Raw genomic sequence first — 19542 nt, forward strand, 5'->3', positions numbered from 1 at the left:
ATGTTTACACTGGAAATAAAGCTTACTGTGTCCATCTTCACATAGGAAATTGATTACACTACACAGGGAAACTTTAAATATTCTTAGATATATCTATCATTTACTAATCTACTATGGTCAAGGCAGTACTTAAAATCTTGTTCTCAGGTTATTATCTGTAAAAACCTGTGACAAAATTGAAGAAACTATGTCAAAGAACTCACGAATATGTTTATAGCTAGCTGCATTAAAACACAAACTTTTCATTTTAAGAAAGGAAAATGTTGAGGAGAGAAGAGGAAGATGTGGGATCTGTTTTCTAAATTCACATTTCTAAGCTTCCATTGTCACACTGAAAAGAAGGAATAGTTTTTTTTTTTTTTAATTTCTTATGTTCCAATATTATGGTGCTGCAAATCTACACCACATAAAACAACAACAACAACAAGATCTTTAATGTGGCTTCAGTATTAAAAGGAAGGAAGACCACTCTCACACCTTTTCAAAAAAGTTTCAACATTTAAAATTAGTCAACAGCGTGAAGAAAATGTAAACCTGTTTATCATCCTGCAGTGTGAGAACTATGCTTGACAGTTTGGACACAAAGAGACCAACCTACCAAACAGTAAAATCAATAGAAAAGTTACACAGGCCTTTGTTAAATGTAGACAAGTCAATGCCCTGGGGACCCTTCAACAACTGAAGTTTTACCTCCTCCTTTCTGCAGTTCGTGTTACCGTACTTCTGATGGAGAGGTTTCAGGCCAACAAATAAACACAGCACTAGGAGCAGCACTTGTAACTAAAACTAACAGCTCTGATGCTCTTTTCCTCAGAATCCACTTTCTGCAGTCAGCCTTGCCTTTCCTTCTACTAAAAGCTAAATTTACATAAAGACACTCAAAATCCAACCACTAACTTCATTAAAGGAAAGACTCAAAAAACAACAGCAACTTTAGCAATTTCCTTATTCTGCTACTGACAAAGACTTTTTTAAAAATGGCACAAACTTGGTTTTCCCTTTTGATTCTTTTTTTTCTGGGGTGGGGGGGGGGTAAGGAGGCAGGGGGGACAAGGGTAGGCTGGAATGTGTGTGTTTACATATTTCCAGTAGCCAGTCTTTGCACATGAGATACTTAGCACTGGTGAGGACAATGATGCAGCTATGCTAGGGCAGAGTTCCTCCCCAGTCTCAGCTGGAAACCAGCTGGCAACCTGAGCTAAGCAATCTGGGAATTACACTCACAAATCATATTAACAGCAGGATTTCAGCACGCAACTCCCTGCTCTGAAATACCTGTCATATGCTTTTGTTCCCTCATACATCTCCTTTAAGAGTCCCAGAAGTTCTTTTCTGAGTGAATCATATACTAAATATTTCACAAAACATGGACCTTTTCCTCACTCCCAGTGGTTTTCAATCATCTATTTTACTGCCAATATTTGGTGGACAGTACCAAGTCCTTCTATGAACTCTGTCTCTGTCCTCGTATTCTGTTTATGAGCACTGTGGCAAACACACAGCAATCAGACTGTCCTTCAGTCCGTTTATGTTTCGCCCTTCAGTGAATGGGACTAGTGATGCTGGCCTCTAAATCCAAGGAGCAGTCCTTTCCCAACTTGAGTGCCACATTTCATAACCCATCACTTTTTGATTCTGTAGTATTAGCATTTGTTTCTTCTTTTTTCATAGTCTGCAGTTTCAGCATCAACCTCAAAGTCCCAAAGCTGCCTCAAAACAGAAACTTGCACTTTCTCTTTCACAAACACATCCTACACAATTTAATTGCAGCAGCTGTCAGGACAAAGGATAACGGAGCAAAAAGGCTGCATGCAGAATACAGGAGAGAGTGCAGGTACTGAAATACTAACAACCTGAGTAGCAACCTCACATATATGTGAAAATCTAAGACTAACTAGATCACTTGAGTTGACTACAAATTATGGGCATTTTTCAAAAAAAGCAGATGTCAAGAACTCTCAAATTTAGCACCATAGTTCTGGACTTCTCTGTTTATATAAAGAAAAACAGAAAAGCCATAGAACCCCCAAAGTATTTTACATTACTTCATGTCCTTCCTCCAAAAAGTACCCCAAATGTTCTACAAAATACTGTCTTCATAGTTAAAGAAGATCAATATTGATGACTTCTACTAAAGAAGTTATCAAAATCAATTCAATTGATGTCTATTATGTAAAATATTTGAATGAAACCCTAATTACATACATGAGGAGCACAGAGAATGATTTCAAGATCTCAGGTTTTCAAGATGTTTTCTGAAACATGGCATCCTGAATCACTAAACCATACTATAAATAATTTGCTGTGTTTCTTAAGATGCTTCTGTTTTTTTTCCAAATATATGTTTTGAAAAAAGAAAAACAAACAACAAAATAGCCCCAAACCATATTGTTGAACAACCTTCAATTTATTTTTGCACTCATAGTTTTAAAAATAACCAGTTGTTATTTTTTCTTAAAGTGAAATTTGCTCTCTGGTTGATGAAATCTAAAAGCTACTGCCCAACGAGCATTTTTTATGACTACATCCAGTTCCAAAATCAGTGCTCTGTGAAAACTATAGTGTCAAACTGCTTGAAAGGCATAATGTTAGTCAACTATATTTTGCTTTTAGGAGAAAAACCTTGGTAGGACTAAATCCCACAGAAGCCTTTTTCCAGTGCTCAAAATAGGAAGATAAATTTTTAGCTAAATTTAAAGGGCAATGTTATGAGTATGACTATTCTGTCTTGGTCAGAGAAAAACTCCCTACCTGCTCTGCAGTTCACTCCTGGATGAAGGCGGTTTATGTGAAGACTCTCTTGTCTTAGTCAAGTCTCCTTTAAATGTGTTACTGTCATCCTAAAAAAAAATCAAAACAGAAATAAAATTCTCATTATGTTGGTTTCTGATTACAACGATCTAATTTCAAAAATACTTTCTTTTCATTTAGTAGAAGACTATTAAAGTGCTTACTTTTCTTGGGGAAGAAAGGGACAAAGTGCAATGAGCCAAATGTCATTTATGGACACATTTAATTATGTTCAGTACAACTCAGCCAATAATTTTCAGGTAATAAACTGGAGAGAATTTCTAGGCAATGTAGATCTAAAGAACTATGCAGACGGTACAAACTTCAATAATCTCCAACACACACGTTGGTCAAATGCTACAAAACCTACTGCTTACTGCCTTACCTTTGTTTCTTGCAGGAGAAGAGAGAAAGAACCTGAACCCTATTATTTATTAGCTTTTACAATGAGTTATCATTATCCACTTGATGCGTTTTACCAGACACAAGCATTCTACACGTCTGAATGCTTTGATTCCACATACAGGGCTGAAAACATGTTTACTCATCTTCTAAAAATATCTGATACACCTAATGACCTTCAGTGGTATTCTTAGGAGTTGCTAGAAAGCAGTCTTACCTTCCAAATGCTACCTAGATGTTAATTAAACTGTATTTGCTGTCTTAGATAACTAAGAAACAAAACACCTCATGTGAAGGCAGCCAGTTGCTCTCCTGAGACAATATGGTAGAAATTCCACCACGCACAACCACGTTCACTCTACTCTGAAGAGCAAAGACATTATTTAAGAGGTGATATTGAGTGACGCTTTTAGCAGAAGCCAATTGCTGTAAGGATTGGTAAACAAAATCATCTTTCATGCTATAGAAGTAACTGGGAAAAAAGACTGTGCAGTAAAAATCATGCTTGCTGGTAACACAAAACTGGTAGAAATGACAATAAATTTAGTGGTAGAAGGCAATAAGGTGCAGAGCAAGCTGAATGGCAGGCATATGGATGAGGAAAAACATAACACAATTTATTGTGGTGAAATACAAGGTAATAAGAGTGTTTGTAAACAGGAAAACTCTTCCTTCAGCAGTCACAGACTACTAAGCACTGAAGAGGAAATGGGGTACAGTGGTAAATAAAACTCTGCAGCATTTGCCAAAGGCAAATTATGTTCTGGAAAGCAAAAAAAGATGGAAACATGATACTGTCAGATTGTCACAGCAGAAAGCTACAACGGACACCCTGAGGAATCTGCAGCAGAGCTCCAGTCACACTATTTTTATAGAACGCTGTTATAGACCATTGTATAAACAAAACTTTGGAAAACAGAGTTGAATACTTCTGGGAATGGTTGTTAGCATTAGGCTCTTCAGAATGAAACAGAGAAAGAGACACTTTTTAAGCTTCCAAAGTTTGGAAGAAGATCTAGATTGGAGCCAAAATCTGCTCTCCACATGACAAGTGCACTTGTTTTGCTATTCTCTCACTTTCAAGATGACCTGTTCGCCTCATCCATCCACTGCAAAACAATGCAGTCTAGATTTTGGGTCATCTGGGGAAGCACAACCAACCCTGGTGTAACTTTACAGCACTCACTGCAAGTAGACATGAATTTTCTTTTTAAGCAGGTCAGCTTAAATAGCTGCTTTTAGCACAGCTTTCACAAGTTACCTGTACACAATTATCAAACACTGCAAGGCTTCTCTGTAACATGTGAAGATTGAACAGAAATGAGAATATAATCAGATTAAGAGAACATACAGGCAACACAAGGAGCTGCCCAGGTTGGCTAAATTTGAGGAAACAAACGGATCGAGCAGCAGTGGATTGAGGCAACCACCTTCACTTCACTTAATCTTACCTACTCTCAACCTTACATTGTTTTACCTTACCATTCCTCTTGTCTGTGGAAGAAAATGGAGTGAGAAAACTGGACCTTTTCCAGCATTGCTCTGACCAGGTTGGTAATTAATGACTCAAAAAGATCTTACCCAAAATCCTGATACCTGGATTTTTTAGAGCAGAAGAGGTAACTGGAAAGCACATCTCTGATTACTAATCCCTGTGAGTATTCAGCAAGCGTTTGATACTGGAAGTGACAAGGTATAGTAACAGAAAGCCAACAGAAAGCACAATGCTTCAAGAATCTAACACTATGCTTGCAAATTCGTGTGCATTTGTGCAAAACTGAAGTAACAAGCGAATTCTAGCACATATGCAAGTTATTCTAGAGTAGAATGTTTTAAATTATAAAAGTAAAGTAAGTAAATAGGAAGAAAATGATCAAATTCTCCTTTACACGTTATTATATTTAATAGTCTTTATGACTACATGGAGAGACCACGTAACCAGCCATCCAGCTCTCCTAACAAATCAGTAATTCTTTTATAATAAAGTCATGGTCTACTGTTCAAGAAAAGCAGAAAAGGACCACTAGAGACAGTTCAGACTGTGTAAACTTTCATTACTTGTAGGTGCTGGACCATCATGAAATCCAATTTGTTATCTTAAGTTCATTGAAACATAAGAGAAGCATTTGACACGAATTGTATCTATTCTGGAGGGGCTAAAACACATAAAAATTGGACATCTTCTATTTGAGAGGCAGCAGCTTGCAAGACCTTAATATTCGTATATAAACTCAGGGAGGTAAAGAATGAACACTCTTAGAATCATTGAGAAAAGGTTTTTCTGAGTTTAAAACAAAAAGCACAATAACTAAGCTAAAAGTGAAGATTGAACAGAAATGAGAATATAATCAGATTAAGAGAACATACAGGCAACACAAGGAGCTGCCCAGGTTGGCTAAATTTGAGGAAACAAATGGATCGAGCAGCAGTGGATTGAGGCAACAACCTTCACTTCACTTATCTCAATCTTACCTACTCTCAAACTTACATTGTTTTACCTTACCTTCCTTTCACCTCACCGCATACTTAAGACCCTAAATTCTTTGCAGATGGACAAGCTTGTTGTTCAGTTTGCACAACGCTTTGGCCAGTGAGATCCTGTGCCACAACCAAGTTTCTCAAAATTGCTGAAGCAAAAATTATTTTCTGACTAAAACCACAATTCAAAATTCCATCATACTCAATGATAAAATATTCTGATTCCAGGCATAATTCTGTTCACAGAAGGCAAGATAATGAAGGGAAAAAGGCATATATCTGAAGAAAAATATTAGCTCTACAAATGGCTGGACATAAGAAGCTGCTGATGTGCAGCTGCACAACATGTTAAGCCTTGATGTTCTACACATCTGTAACACATTCTTTGCTTAAATTGAAAGCAGGAAACCAGATATAAAGAAAAAAAATGTATTTGTCCTCAATACCTTGAGAGAGGACTACCTATACCAGCTGTCCATAAAGGCTACACATAAGGAGGCTACTAAAATATGTGTGACACAGTTCAGCTTGTTTACTGAATCCATGTTTTGACAATCAAGGCTGCTTCAAAGGACAACATTATAATAAATCCATGATCGTAGGCACAGTTCACTTATTCACCCATCTTGGAGAAAAGAAAGGATTTAATTTGCAGTCATACTTACAAATACGAGGCGCTGTCTAGCACTGTGTGTCCTCAAAATATTTTTCACTCTTTTATGGATCTCATCTCCATTTGCTGGTGAAGGCCACCCAGAGCTAAATCTGCAAGACAAAGAAGAAAAACAAACAGAGGAAATATTTCCTTGTTGAAAAGCTCAAACATGCTTTTGACACAGATTTGTTTGGTTGTTTTTTTTCTAATTATGAAACATGCATTATTTCTTCTATTTGGAACACACATAATGTTTACATTTGATTCTTTTTCTCCTCTAGGGTACAAGTGAAGAAAAATTTCAAAGCAGAGCAGAAATGGTATGCATCCACAACACCAACAGAAGATGCAAAACACAGAAAATGTCGATGATTTTGTAATTTGAGTAATATTTCCAGAATGCTTCTATTTTCCCTACAGAATAGAAAAGCTATAGAGTTATTCTATTCCCAGTGATCAGGTTTCATTTTTTGCTTTTTAAAGGAAACTCTTTTCACTGGAATAAGTCAACAGGAAGATAACCCCAGTCCCTGCAAATTGGAAAGCCCATGGAGTCAAAACCCCTGCAAATTCACAATCTCCATTTCACAAGCTGGAACTGTATTTTAAGTTGCTTTATCTACATTAAAAACAAAGTAGCTTGCTTGATATGGGTGGCTTTAAAACCAACAGCTACTTCTGGCTTTTACCCTTTTATGTTTCGCAGCACAGCTTTTTTTTCCAGTTTACCAAAATAAAAAAAAATCCCTCATCCTTCTCAGCAAGGCCAGAAGCTGCTAGAAATTTGATATCAATAGTTATTCTCAGACTGTTAATGGAGGCAACTAAGATTTTAAGAATTTAAACACCAACCTCCATGCGTTACTACACTCAAAGATGTATTATTTATATAAAAAAAAAAAGGGAGATCAACATAAGGAAAGAATTATTGGGGAAAGGTATGAAATGTTTACTTACAAAATCTCATCACAATGGATAGAAACAAGGCACCAAATCAAGACTGGACATCTTCATTTCACTGTTTCCTAACCTCTAAGAACTTGACTTTACAACAAGGAAATAAATCCGATGATGTGGTAATCATGGTAATATGAATATGGGTCACCAGACAAGCTGTGAACTGGTGACCCATCCTGCTGCAGTTTGAGCTACAGCCAACAGCAGTACTGGGCTGCCGTTTTCTGGGAGGACTAGGAGCACAAGACACGCTTTGATAGTTGCCTTCACAGATTTGATGCAGCATAACTCTGAACCCTGAGATTCTAAGCTAGAATCTGGATGGATCTGTGGGACTGGAACTGGAAGCCTTTCTACCCTCTTCAATTTATCACATTCTCTGTCTTATCCAGCCTCTTTCTCCGAAAACCCAAATCTCATCATGCCTGGCTTAGTTTACCTTCATCAAACTTGGAAGAAATTTCAATACAGCTAAACAATGGTACAGCTCCTTCCAAAAGGACAAACTAAGTTCATGTAGAAAGCTTCAGTCCAAAACAAGTAACTTGGTGATGTTATAATTAATGGAAGCAGGATTCTGAAAATGGGAAGTACCAGGCTGCCCTGAAGGATACAGGCAGGGCAGGGCACTTCTTGCAATCATTCCTTCTGTTACCAGAGAGAGACAAAAATATAAACAGAAAGTGATCAGTTCTCTGCTATTGAGTAACTTTCTTCTATTTTCTTCTATCTAATCAACTTGTTTTGACTCACTTATTATTGCTTAACTTACAGAAATCTCTCTCCGTTCTAAACAGCCCCAATCTTTTCAGCCTTTTTATGAGAATCTTTAAATCAAATTGTCTATTTCTGAATGCTTCTGGTTTTCTTCAAGAAGGAGTGCCAAGAAATAACACAATATTGGAAGAATGAATCATATGATCTATATGGGGATACATTTTCCAAATTTCTAATGACATTTAGCATTGTTTATGTTTGGATCACTACAGGCAAGGATTTTCACAAAGCTGGCTATAACATTTGCATTAGCTTCCAGAACATTTACAATTAATTTCAAACCAAACAGCATGTATGGCAAACCCATATTGTGTGATTCCTTTGCATACTGGAATCTAATGATCCATTGCACTAAAACATCTCACATATCTTTTTCTAAAAGAAAGCCAAATGGTTTGTGAACTTTGTTAGGGGAGGAAAGCATTGCCTTTAAAGAAATATGAGTCTAAGTCCCTTAAGCAGGCATGAACTACTCATATCCCTAACGTGTTCAAGCCCAGTTTGATGCACTGCATTACAATGCATGCGCTCTATCACTAGCAGTGTTTTGAGAAAACCCATTTGTTTATTTAAGAAGAGAAGCAAAAGAAAGGGGCTGGAGTGGTACTATCATCTTCCATGATGCTGATCTTCCAGCTTCCCATTAGCACTTACAAATTCCTACTAATATTAAAGAACCTCTTAAGTGCATGTTTAAAAATCTGCATCCTTGACGCAGTGTGAGCGAGTGATCTCCCATCTGACAAATAAAAGATAGATCCATGAAATCATGGCATTTTCTCTTACTTATACAGCAGCTGCTGTTCTTCCAACATCCAGGTTGCTGGCCCTAAGAAGAGAGGTTGGAATACATTGCCTTTGGGAAATATATTTTATGATATCCCTATGTAAGATTTCAGATCACTGTTATTAATTTTAAATTCACAAATATCCTTGGAGGTAAATGTATCTACTTTTGGAAAAAAAGAAAACCCAGCTCGATGTTGTATTCATTTAGAAACTACATGGCTACGTCTGCAAGAAGAGGAAGAAGATTTAAGTACTTAATTCAAGAATTACTAGATTCCTTTCTTCAGGTGATTTTATTGATCAGTCCACTAGTGTGCGCTGTGGTATAAGAAATGTTAGCCACTCACACACACCCCAACTTAATTCTCAGCAATAAAAAAAGAACAAAAAAGAAAAAAAAAAATCAAAACCTTAAGTGTGATTAAAACCAATATCAGCTTCTCTTTAATTATTTTTCTAGTACTGCTATTGCCTAATTTTAGGAACAACTATAGAGTCTAATCCACATTTTAAATCATAACGTTAATATCACATCAACGAAAACTCAACTAAAATAAAATCATGTCTGAAATGTAACAACCATAATCTGAAGTGAAACCTTTTTTATGATATCCTAACTCTCTTGTTGGAAATATTTTATAAATCTGGCTTTAGAGCACAGCTTCTTAAAGTATAAATAAAGGGATTCTATTTGCCCAAAATCACCAATAATGAGTTTTTAAAATGACTAGCCACTTATTTATGTGATTAAGGTGTCACTATCATATTGCAATGTTGAAAGGAAAGTAATTTCATTTCAATGACTGTTTGTCCTGATAAATGAAATAAACTTCTACAGCTGTATTCTTTGTCATACTTTCAATTTTCCCTGGGACTTGCAAACATTCTGCAGTTACATCAGTTTAAATTGTTTATTGATTCCAATAGATTGTATAAACACTTTGAAAATATAGCTCAGTGACCTAGAAAAAGCCAGATCAATCAGAGAACTTCTCAAGATTAATTTCAAAGATGTTGTGTCGAGTACGATCAAGGAAACAGAACCATTTTCCCTTGTAATGTGACTAAAGGCATTTATTTTCTTTTATGAGATAAGGATTTTTTTTTAAGGTCATACAGACAACATCTACCTTGATGAAAAAATAAAGAGGCTAAGCAGACAGTCTTGATCTTGTGCTAAAGATTAAAGTTATTTTCATGTATAATTTTATCCGTTAGGATGAAATACACCATTAGGAATACAAACAGAATACATCCACCCATGTACTCTAGTCAAATAGCAGCTTGCAAACTTGAGAGCTGCAATAAATACAAAGTTTCAAATGTCAGACAATCTAATCATTCACTTGCACACAGCAAAAACTGTTAATATCACATTTCAGCAGGAGATACTAATACATTTCATATAAGTAGTATTAATGTGAAAGCCTAGTGCAGAATATTTGCAATGCCTATTCTGACCCCTTCCCCCAACCACCACACCTCCTGGCCCTGGGAACAACTTCGTGCATGTGGCCCCCATGCAGAATTCATCAGCTTCAAAGACACAGACTTCATGCTGAGCAAAACCACAAACAAAGACAAACTATCAGAGGACAGAAATCAATAAAGTACTGTAGTTCCATATTCACAATTGGAAAGAATGCTTCTGTAACTAAGGAGGAGAGAGGAAAGAACTCTTAAAGCTATGTATAACCCGAAAAAACTCAGTCTGCAAGAACTTATACATGGAACAAGAAATATTCTCAATAAAACCAAATATATTTAATTCTGAAATCGAACAAAACCTCAAAGATTTTGTATCCAAGTAGGCATTTATGCAGCATTCACCGTAACTGAAGTTGGTTTTTTCTCATTTAAGAGGACATAAATTGGTAATTCAGGACGATGAACCTGATTCTCAGTGTATATTGGTCTGTACAATAGAAAGGCTGGGCTACACTCCAGAGTTTTACTGGTCTACTTAGTAAAGGACGCAATTTTGTTTTGCTTTTTCTCAAAATGACTGACAGGTACGAGCCTTAGTGTAGACGCAGCTATACCCCTGCAAAAGTGTTTTAGATACTATGTTGGCACATACCACTTCCTGAATTGTAATAAAAACACACCAACCTACAAACACTGTAAGAATTGAAGGACTTTAAGTGTAAGAAATACACTGCTTTCACAATGCCAGGATACTGCCATGAAACAGAAACAATTATACACAGACAAAGCCTTAAATCAAAACACTGCACCCTCTATATTTGGAAGCAGAAGCTGACAGCTTACCTGTGTACCCATTTGTTCTCCCTCTTCAGTAAGATTCTTTTTAAAAAGTAAAGATTTCTCATCCTTTGTAAACAGTTTCTCTTACTTCCAAATGCCCTGCTTACAGTTAGGCCTTAAAGTACTAGAGCTACATTCAGTGCTGAGTTTTTAAATTAGTAGATGCTTTCTTTTCCCTACCAAGCTTCATACCCAGTCTTTAAAACTGGGGCAAGATACATACTCATGAAAACAGTGAAGCCCAAGGGACAGGCGGCTGCCGAAATTTCAAGGAAGGTCCAATAACTTAACTATAACTGAGCAGCTGCCCCAGAAAGCTTCAAGTCATTCTGGTACTAAAGCATTAGTATATCATAAATGGGCTGCTCCTCGTTATCCCCTTTGGAAGCTTTTCCATTACCTTCTATCTTCTCTGAATTTATTCATTTATATGCAAAACAGCTTTGACAGCAATCAATTTCAAATTTACCTACCACTGCTGCAAAATCAACCAATGAAGATGACAAATGGTACAGATGTTGGTCAAAAATATAAAACAAGGCTTAGGTACTGCTCAGCTTTGCAGAATATAGTATGAAATAACTAATCTTTAAGTGCTGATTTTCAGAGGTTAACTTAAAGAATGCAAAATAAGGACATTTCCCCAAGAGATAAGATTGATAAACCCAAAAGATTCAAGAAAAATCTTACTACCAAACTAAATTCAAAATAATCTGAAAGAATAACTTTTAAATCACTAAAAACAGACAGGAAACCTAGTTGCAGCCTCTAGTACCGAAGTATCTGGGTTGACATTTCAACATCACTGAAGCCAAAGGTTCTGATAACTGGAATTTGCAAGGACTTCATGTACGATCTAAGTCTTTCACTAGTATCTAACTATTATTATAATTACAGCTATCATTAGTAAGAGCTAACTTCATGCTGGCATTTCCCTAGTACTTGGAAAAAGATAACATAAAAAGATGGTAGTAAAACAATAGAGGAATATTACAGAAGAGCATCTGATCCATACACCAATAAATGCTTTCCTTAGGTGACCTAAATAATGAAAAATGTAAAAATAAAGTATGAAAAATAAATACACAGAAGATTGCTGTTTCGTTCAGCAGTAAGTCTATTTACAGTTCTGCTTCTGCCTCAGACCCAGTGGAAAAAGGGAGAGGATTGATTTGTGGTCTCTCTAGTAGGCTCACAAAAAGGGACTGGAAATTGCTAGAATGGATACAAAAGGGCTCAGAGGACCTTATGCAAGACCCCAATTTCTGTAACACTGAAAAGTATTGCAGTGGCGTAACAACTATTCAACAGTGCTCTGGGAAGCACTCCCAGGAAGGCAGACATTCACTTCACATAACTTTTTACTTTTTTTAAAAAAAAAAAAAAAAGGAACTAAAGGTCAAGGTGGGGAGTCAAGTTCCATATTGACTGTGAGTTGACTAGCATTAAAAAAAAAACCACAGCCTGGATAAGCTAAGCTCTTCGTCTTTGTAATTCAAAATAAAATTGAAGAAATAAACACCAAATACTGTGAGATAAGACTCTATTCTTGCAAATACACTAGCACTGGTATACTTTCAGTAGTACTGATTTTCTCTCCATTTCTGTGATCTGAACAACAGTGTTGCATGCATTTCCAAACACTGACCTCTGATCCATGTCTGTCATTCCAGCTCTCAGTACACAGTTAGCTAAAGCCACTGGTATCCCAGCAGCACGAAATAGAGATCTCATTTTTTAGAATATGTCCTTTACCCTCCCTTTTAATTTTTTCTGATGACAGAAATAAATGCCTACATCTGTAACAGAAAGAGATGTTACATCTCTACAAAGCAGAGAACATTTGTTCTAATAGAAAGAAAAAAACTAATTTCACAAGATCATAAACCTCATAAAGAGAAAACACAAGAACGTTTAGACATTTTCAAGATTAACTGGCAGATGACTAAGTTACTATGCACGTAACAGCAGCTCAAAACACACAAGACTTTCCTGCTATCAATTTAAAGGGCTCTGTCAGCTTTTAAAATAATGCATTTTAAAATTTACAGCCTCACCCCCAAAGAGGTCCACATGAAAAAAAAGGATAAAAAAAGTCACCATATCTTTTCTCCAGACATGGGTAACTAATGTCACACTATTGTAACACAAATGATGTCAGGAGAGAGCAGGGAGGCAGACAAGATGACAAAGAAACCTACAAACCCCAGATACATCCTAATCTGTGGGTAACAGTTCTGAAGAAGTACTATTACACAGAACAACAAACAAGCAGGTTTTCAAGCAGAGAAAGCTGTTAAAACACCAACGTGATCTTTGTAAGTATTAAAAATTCAATCCCTACCTGTCATCTGTCATTTTCCTTTCAAAGATAAAAAAAAACTGGGACAACTTCTCCATCTTGAAAAAAAGCATTGGGCTGTGTATAGGCTATGAAAGGCACCTGCAAACACTAACAGAGGTACCAATGATAACAACGATGAAAACCTGAAATGAGTGTGAACTAGCCACCTAAGTACAACTCCTGGCAGGGTCTCAGTAAACACCTCAGCATTCAGGACAGGCCATCAGTTGAATCCTCAGCTTCTCACAAGTATTTCATGAATTAGCTTATTCCAGTCCAGCTTTGTATATAGGTTTTCTGCTCCTAGAAAGCCATCTAGTAACTTACTAAACTCAATGTATAGTAGAAGCATCGCACACCACATGCATGTTCTACTTAGCATGAGGTAAGGAATTGAATGACTGGAGGACTTCAACATGTAAAAAAGTCTATTGCTTTTTGACATTTCTTTCATCTCGCCCTCATGAGACACTGAAGCTGTGAGGCTTGCCCAAAATATTAACCCAAGGACTAAAATCTGTTGACCTAAGGAATATTATAAACTGTCTCCACTCCAAGCCCACTGGAGTCAGGGGAGACTTCTAAGAAAACTAATTTAAACTTAGCAATTAATATACACACAATTGCTGCAGAGGCCCACACTTCAACTCAAACAGAAAAAGAATCTGAAGATGTCTATAAAGCAGAAAGATTAGAAAATACACGGACTAAATCAGAGCTAGCCCAAGCAAGTTATGTACACTAGTCACACATCTGACTACAGCATAGCCACAAGTATGTGCTTACAAACACTAGACTGAAAAAGTCAGAAGGAAAAAAAGGTTTTCAAGTACCTCCCATAGATACTACTTAACGTGTATCTATATTTACATTCCAAGGATTCCAATCTACCCTGAAACAGTGACATTTTATTTATTTCAGTATACTTCTTTGTAGAGGGACATGACAGCATGAAATCTGGGGCTTCGTTGTTTCAGAGAAGGTTGGCAACAGCTATTTCAAAGATTCTTTCCACTGTCACATTATTAGGATTGTATTTATTAAGCAGAGAGGTGATGGCAAACACAGCATCTGAGGGAAAGCCAAACAACAACATAGTTTCTGGGGAGCACTTTTCAATCTCCTCAGCTTGCACACCTCCAAACATGCAAACTATAGTCGTGCAACTACTGTTATCTCTTGCTGATGTTAATGATTCCAGAATTTCACAAACAAAATCAAGTCATTACCTTTCCCTGAGAGAAGATCGATTAAGCACAGAACTTGGAGAACGCTTTGGAAATGCTGGAGGTGTTAAATGCTCTAATGGATCATCAGAATGCGACTGTCTGTTGGGTGGGTCTGAGATCATATCTTCATGGCAAACATCAGAACTATCAAAGTCTTTTCCTGGAGTAGATTTTGCCTGTAAAAGAATTGACCAAATCTTCCTAAAACATATTATAAATATGAATAATATAAAATAATATAAAAAATATAAATATAAAACACAGTTTTCAGGTTTTAATTTTTCAAACCAGAAGGTTAAAGCTTGCACAATATATGCAGGAATATGCCTACTTGGAAAAAAACAAGGACCCTCATTTCATAGAAAGTGCCCTGATTTAAATTTTAAATCAATGAGGGTCAGAGGACTCCATTGGTATCCAACACTCCATCTCATGGCAAAACCTAGCATAACCCACCTTTTATCAGATTTTCTGACTGCACACTTTAAAGACCTATCCCTCCCAGGAATCTCACAGATTGAGAATGATGCTTGAGAGTCTAAACATCACAACCCTCGGATCTCTCCTCAGTCTAGGACCCCTTGTTCTTTGACCTTATATTTTTCATGACTTGCTGTTCCTCAGGAGAAAACTCAGGCCCATCTATGCATCTTCTACTTGCTTCTGACTATACTAGTCACTCCTGCATAGCTCCTCTTAAGCTGAAACATACCACTGAAATGTCTCCATGGGTCAATGCTGTTTTACCTGGAATAGGGATTTTTATGGCAGCTGTTTCCTACAGCTGAACTAAAAAAAAACCCACAACAAACCCAGGCCAACAATAATCAGATTATTCATTAGCTCTTTCCAAGATGCAGGGTTTTTTCCTCAGCTTTGGAAAACAGTTCCTCTTAAACAAAGCTATTTTGTATTTCTGGCAAGAAAAAGATACATTCTCTTCAGCTCTGACTGTGTAAGAATCACAAGTAATTAGAGGCACCAAGAAAATGATGAATTGACCTGTAGCTCAGCTATCTGCATTCTCCAAACAACTGCTTCTAAAATCTACTTTCTCACTGGGGAGGATCACATGACCTTAAAATAGCCATCATTAAAAAAAAAAACCAAAACCAAACCAACCCCAGTGACATATTTAGTAGAAATTCTCTATTTTCTTTCAAGTTTCTCATTTACAGCCATGGAACAATCCAGAAGTGGCACAATATATTAGACTCACATGGTATACAAAACTGCAATTCTTGGTAATAAAAGTTGAGAATCAGTCAAAAGTGCGCTTAATGTGTATCAAGATTTACCCTTTTAATTCCTCTCTCTTCCTCCTCCCTGTCATCATGAGTTTTCCTTGCCATTAGGAAACCTAAGATGGCATATATAATTAAATACCTAAACCCACAATTTCTACAGTACTTCAGCAGCACAGGCAACAACAACTAAATTGGGGCAGAAAGAATAAAAAAACCACCAAAACCCAAAGGAATCCTGACATTAATCCTCAGATCCACTTAGTATACAAAGCAGCTAAAATCTGAAAAGGCAAGGATGTGAAGTAACAGACCAGTGGCTTGCTAGATGTACCAGTGCCACCCCTGCACACAATTCCAGAATGAAGTGTGCCCTCAGAATGACCATGAGGGCAAATGCAGGCTGCCTTTAAAGGCTCTTCTACAGCCTCATCACAAGCCTTAATGCCAAGGAGAAGCAAGTTCTGTACCTACAGGCATGAATATCTTATAGAATGCTAAGTTTCACATTTGTATTTGTAAATAATCTGTCATCAGGCCTAAACCATTAGACAAGATTTAAATTGTTCCTTTTCTTGCTTTTCATACTACAGGAGATAGTCTCAGAAATACTGAAACAGGACAATCCTCATTCAGAGCTTCCTAAAAAACCATCTGTAATGATAGCACTTCAAAGTACTCACTTTGGCTTTCTTGGGTCTGTAGCTGCCAAGAAGAGAAGGATCTGGAGAAAGAAAAAAGGTGTATCCCTGAAGAAATTCAAAGGAAAATTGGAATATCCTAAATTTTATGAAATCTTTAACAAAACAGCTTATCTCTCATCCCAAGCAGTACTAAAGCATTATATATTATTAAATTCTAAGCAGTCTCCTCAGAATATTTCAGAAAATCACCTTCTTTAGCTGAAAACTTTTAATGGAATACTATGTTTATAATAATGAATCAGTGTATGCATCTCTTCTGCATAGATAGAAATCGCATATTTGTTAAGCTATTCCTTTTCTAAATCGATATAAAATCAAGCTCTACCGTTTCCCAAAATTCTCATGTACATTACACTACCTGACTAGTCCTCTCCAAACAAGCTTCCCAATGACCACCCCTTCCTTCTTCTCTCACTTCTTCATTGCTTCCCCCACCACTGACCCACAAACATGAGTATGTAGCCTATGGAAACATATGTGGGGAAACTATATTAGGTCCATACTGGTAGGATGTTTCACCGATGTCAATACACACCTCATCTCTGAGGGACCGACATTAAATTATATCTGGCTTCCTGATCGGTTGTATCAGTCTGTACTGAACGACCCTCACACAGTGACCCAGGCCCAAGGAGGTGCCTCTATGCTGTACAGCAACATAAAGACACCCCTCTATCGGCTAACTTCATGAAAGCAAAAAAAAAAAAAAAAGGACTAAACTGTACTGTCAGCATTAAGATTTCTAATCCAAGGAACCAATTTTTTTCAGAAGTTACTGTTAAGGTTCAAGACACTGGCAGGTAACCAGTATATCCTCTGGATATTAACAGCGAGGTAGATTTAAATCTCCTAACCACTGGCCAGAAACCATCATATTTCCTAAGTATGCCATGGTATCAGATGATAATAGGTCTGTTACATTATCCTGCTGCTACAGATTGGTATGACCTCAAAGGAAATGTGAAACCTTTAAAATCCTGCACCCAGTGCCACTACAAAGAACAAATGTAAAATAACAGATTCATAATGATTTGCTATGTAACAATTTATAATTAGTGAGGAGGCGCAATGAGGCAGAGTACACAAAACAAACAAATACTGATGAGACTCATTAAAATCCTCATGTTGCCAGACACATGCAAGTAAAGCAAGTTTTAGGGTATTTCCTTAAATTTCTGGTCCCACAACTGTTAACAATCCTCACTGATACTGATGAATGCCAAAGTAGATATTGGAGCACATCCTGGATGCTCATTAATAACGGTAAGTCACTGATCCACTACTCACAAATACTGCTAAAATAAACATTACTCATTTTTGAAGCAACAGAGCCCTTGAACTTCAAAATGATCAATACTCCAAGCCTCATCAACACACCCACAGAATGTGGTGCAGATTTGATCCACTATCCAACTCATCAGAACAAGTGGACTGAAACAGAGCACCTGCCTGGGCTTCAGTATTTTTCACTCCTACCTTCATATCATGTAGAACTCTGTTCCAAGTTTCACAAGGTAAAGAACTAATCAAAACTGCCTTTTACTGTAGCAGCTTATATGGTATTCTTCCTATTCCCAGGAAGAAAGAACAGATTTTTTCCCCATTATAGGCTGACTTTTTTAAAAAATAAAAACCCAAACCAAACCCCACAAAACAAAATAACCTCACTAACTACTGCAGAAAAGAAAAGCACTGATGAAATATAAGTAGTAGAAAATACTGACCACTGTCTACCTTGGTCCAGGCTTCTGCTGTACTTTCCTGCGTGGGACACCAGGTTTGGAGTTTGATAATAGGACTTGGTTGTTCAACCTGAAGCAAAAATACTGTTAAATTTCTCAATGCCAGATGTACCAATTTATATTTCTTTCAGACATCTAGTAATTTCTGAAATAGCTTTTTCTTATTTTGATAATATTTAAAGCTATTTTCACAACACTGTGTTCATATTATATGCATTATTAGCATAACTGTGCACAAATAAAAATAGTGCTGGAAGGCTCTAGAAAACTCTGAAAAACATACTTTTCAAAGAAAAAAATGCAGATAGTTTCTCCTTCATCTATAACGTCTGCAGTATTTTTAAATGGTATCTCATATTTATTCCAAACAGTTCAGATCTCACCAAGAGAGATCTGAATCTCTTCCTAATTAAAAAAATTACATTTAACATAATCTAATTTTAATCTTCATGCAAGACAAAATCTCCAGGCCAAAAGAGTCCTCAGAAGTAAAGGTGCTCTGAAAGAAGCATTCTCAATCTAGAAAGGCCACAACAGTCAGGATATGGTACATTAAGAGATAAGCTTTTTTCTTTTTTGTACAAACATAACCAAGCAATCAAAATCAATAACCAGTGTTTAAAGATGCTATAATTAAACTGTGAACTTCACCTATAGACCAAAACACAGAATAATTGATTAAAAGGAGTTAAAAGAAAAATATCTGAGAGAGAGAGAGGAATAAACAGTAGGTTGATGAATGATTAATGGCTTATTAAGGCTAATCTGAATTTCTAAAAGGTACCTATACATAGAATAAAAGTTGGAAAAGAACTCTAAAATTTGACAGGATATTATTAATTACTTTGTACATAAACTAGAAAAAAATACATAAAGCAAGAAGCAAATTAATTAAACAGTAAATTATCTTGATAGCTGTGAAAAGTGTTCAGAACTGTAGACAAATCATAATGTCACAGCACAGAATCAGAACAATCCCAGTTCTGCCCATACATATCCAAAGCGATATTCTAAAAATAAAGAATTGTTGCAATCATAACAAAAATTAAGAGGTGGGAGGAGAGGGCAAAGAATATAATCCTGCAAGAGGCTGGGAAAATCTGGTCCCTTTGTATTAAAGCGCTTAAATAAAAGTTTCTTTGAACAAGTACCTAATTTTAGAA

General features: G+C 36.6%; 1 protein-coding gene across 2 annotated transcripts in view; it reads right to left on the minus strand.

The window, feature by feature from the left end:
* SPATA6 (spermatogenesis associated 6) overlaps positions 1-19542 on the minus strand; it is a 40090-nt gene that overhangs the window by 4327 nt on the left and 16221 nt on the right. For both annotated transcript variants that reach the window (XM_069863067.1, XM_069863068.1), the window contains 5 exons: positions 18362-18449; positions 16617-16657; positions 14690-14865; positions 6336-6435; positions 2752-2840 (listed from right to left, as the gene is read on the minus strand). In XM_069863067.1, the coding sequence (XP_069719168.1) occupies positions 2752-2840; positions 6336-6435; positions 14690-14865; positions 16617-16657; positions 18362-18449 (494 nt within the window). The remainder of the gene's footprint in view (positions 1-2751; positions 2841-6335; positions 6436-14689; positions 14866-16616; positions 16658-18361; positions 18450-19542) is intronic.

The sequence above is a fragment of the Phaenicophaeus curvirostris genome, chromosome 8 (assembly GCF_032191515.1).
Source record: "Phaenicophaeus curvirostris isolate KB17595 chromosome 8, BPBGC_Pcur_1.0, whole genome shotgun sequence".
Lineage (NCBI taxonomy): Eukaryota > Metazoa > Chordata > Aves > Cuculiformes > Cuculidae > Phaenicophaeus > Phaenicophaeus curvirostris.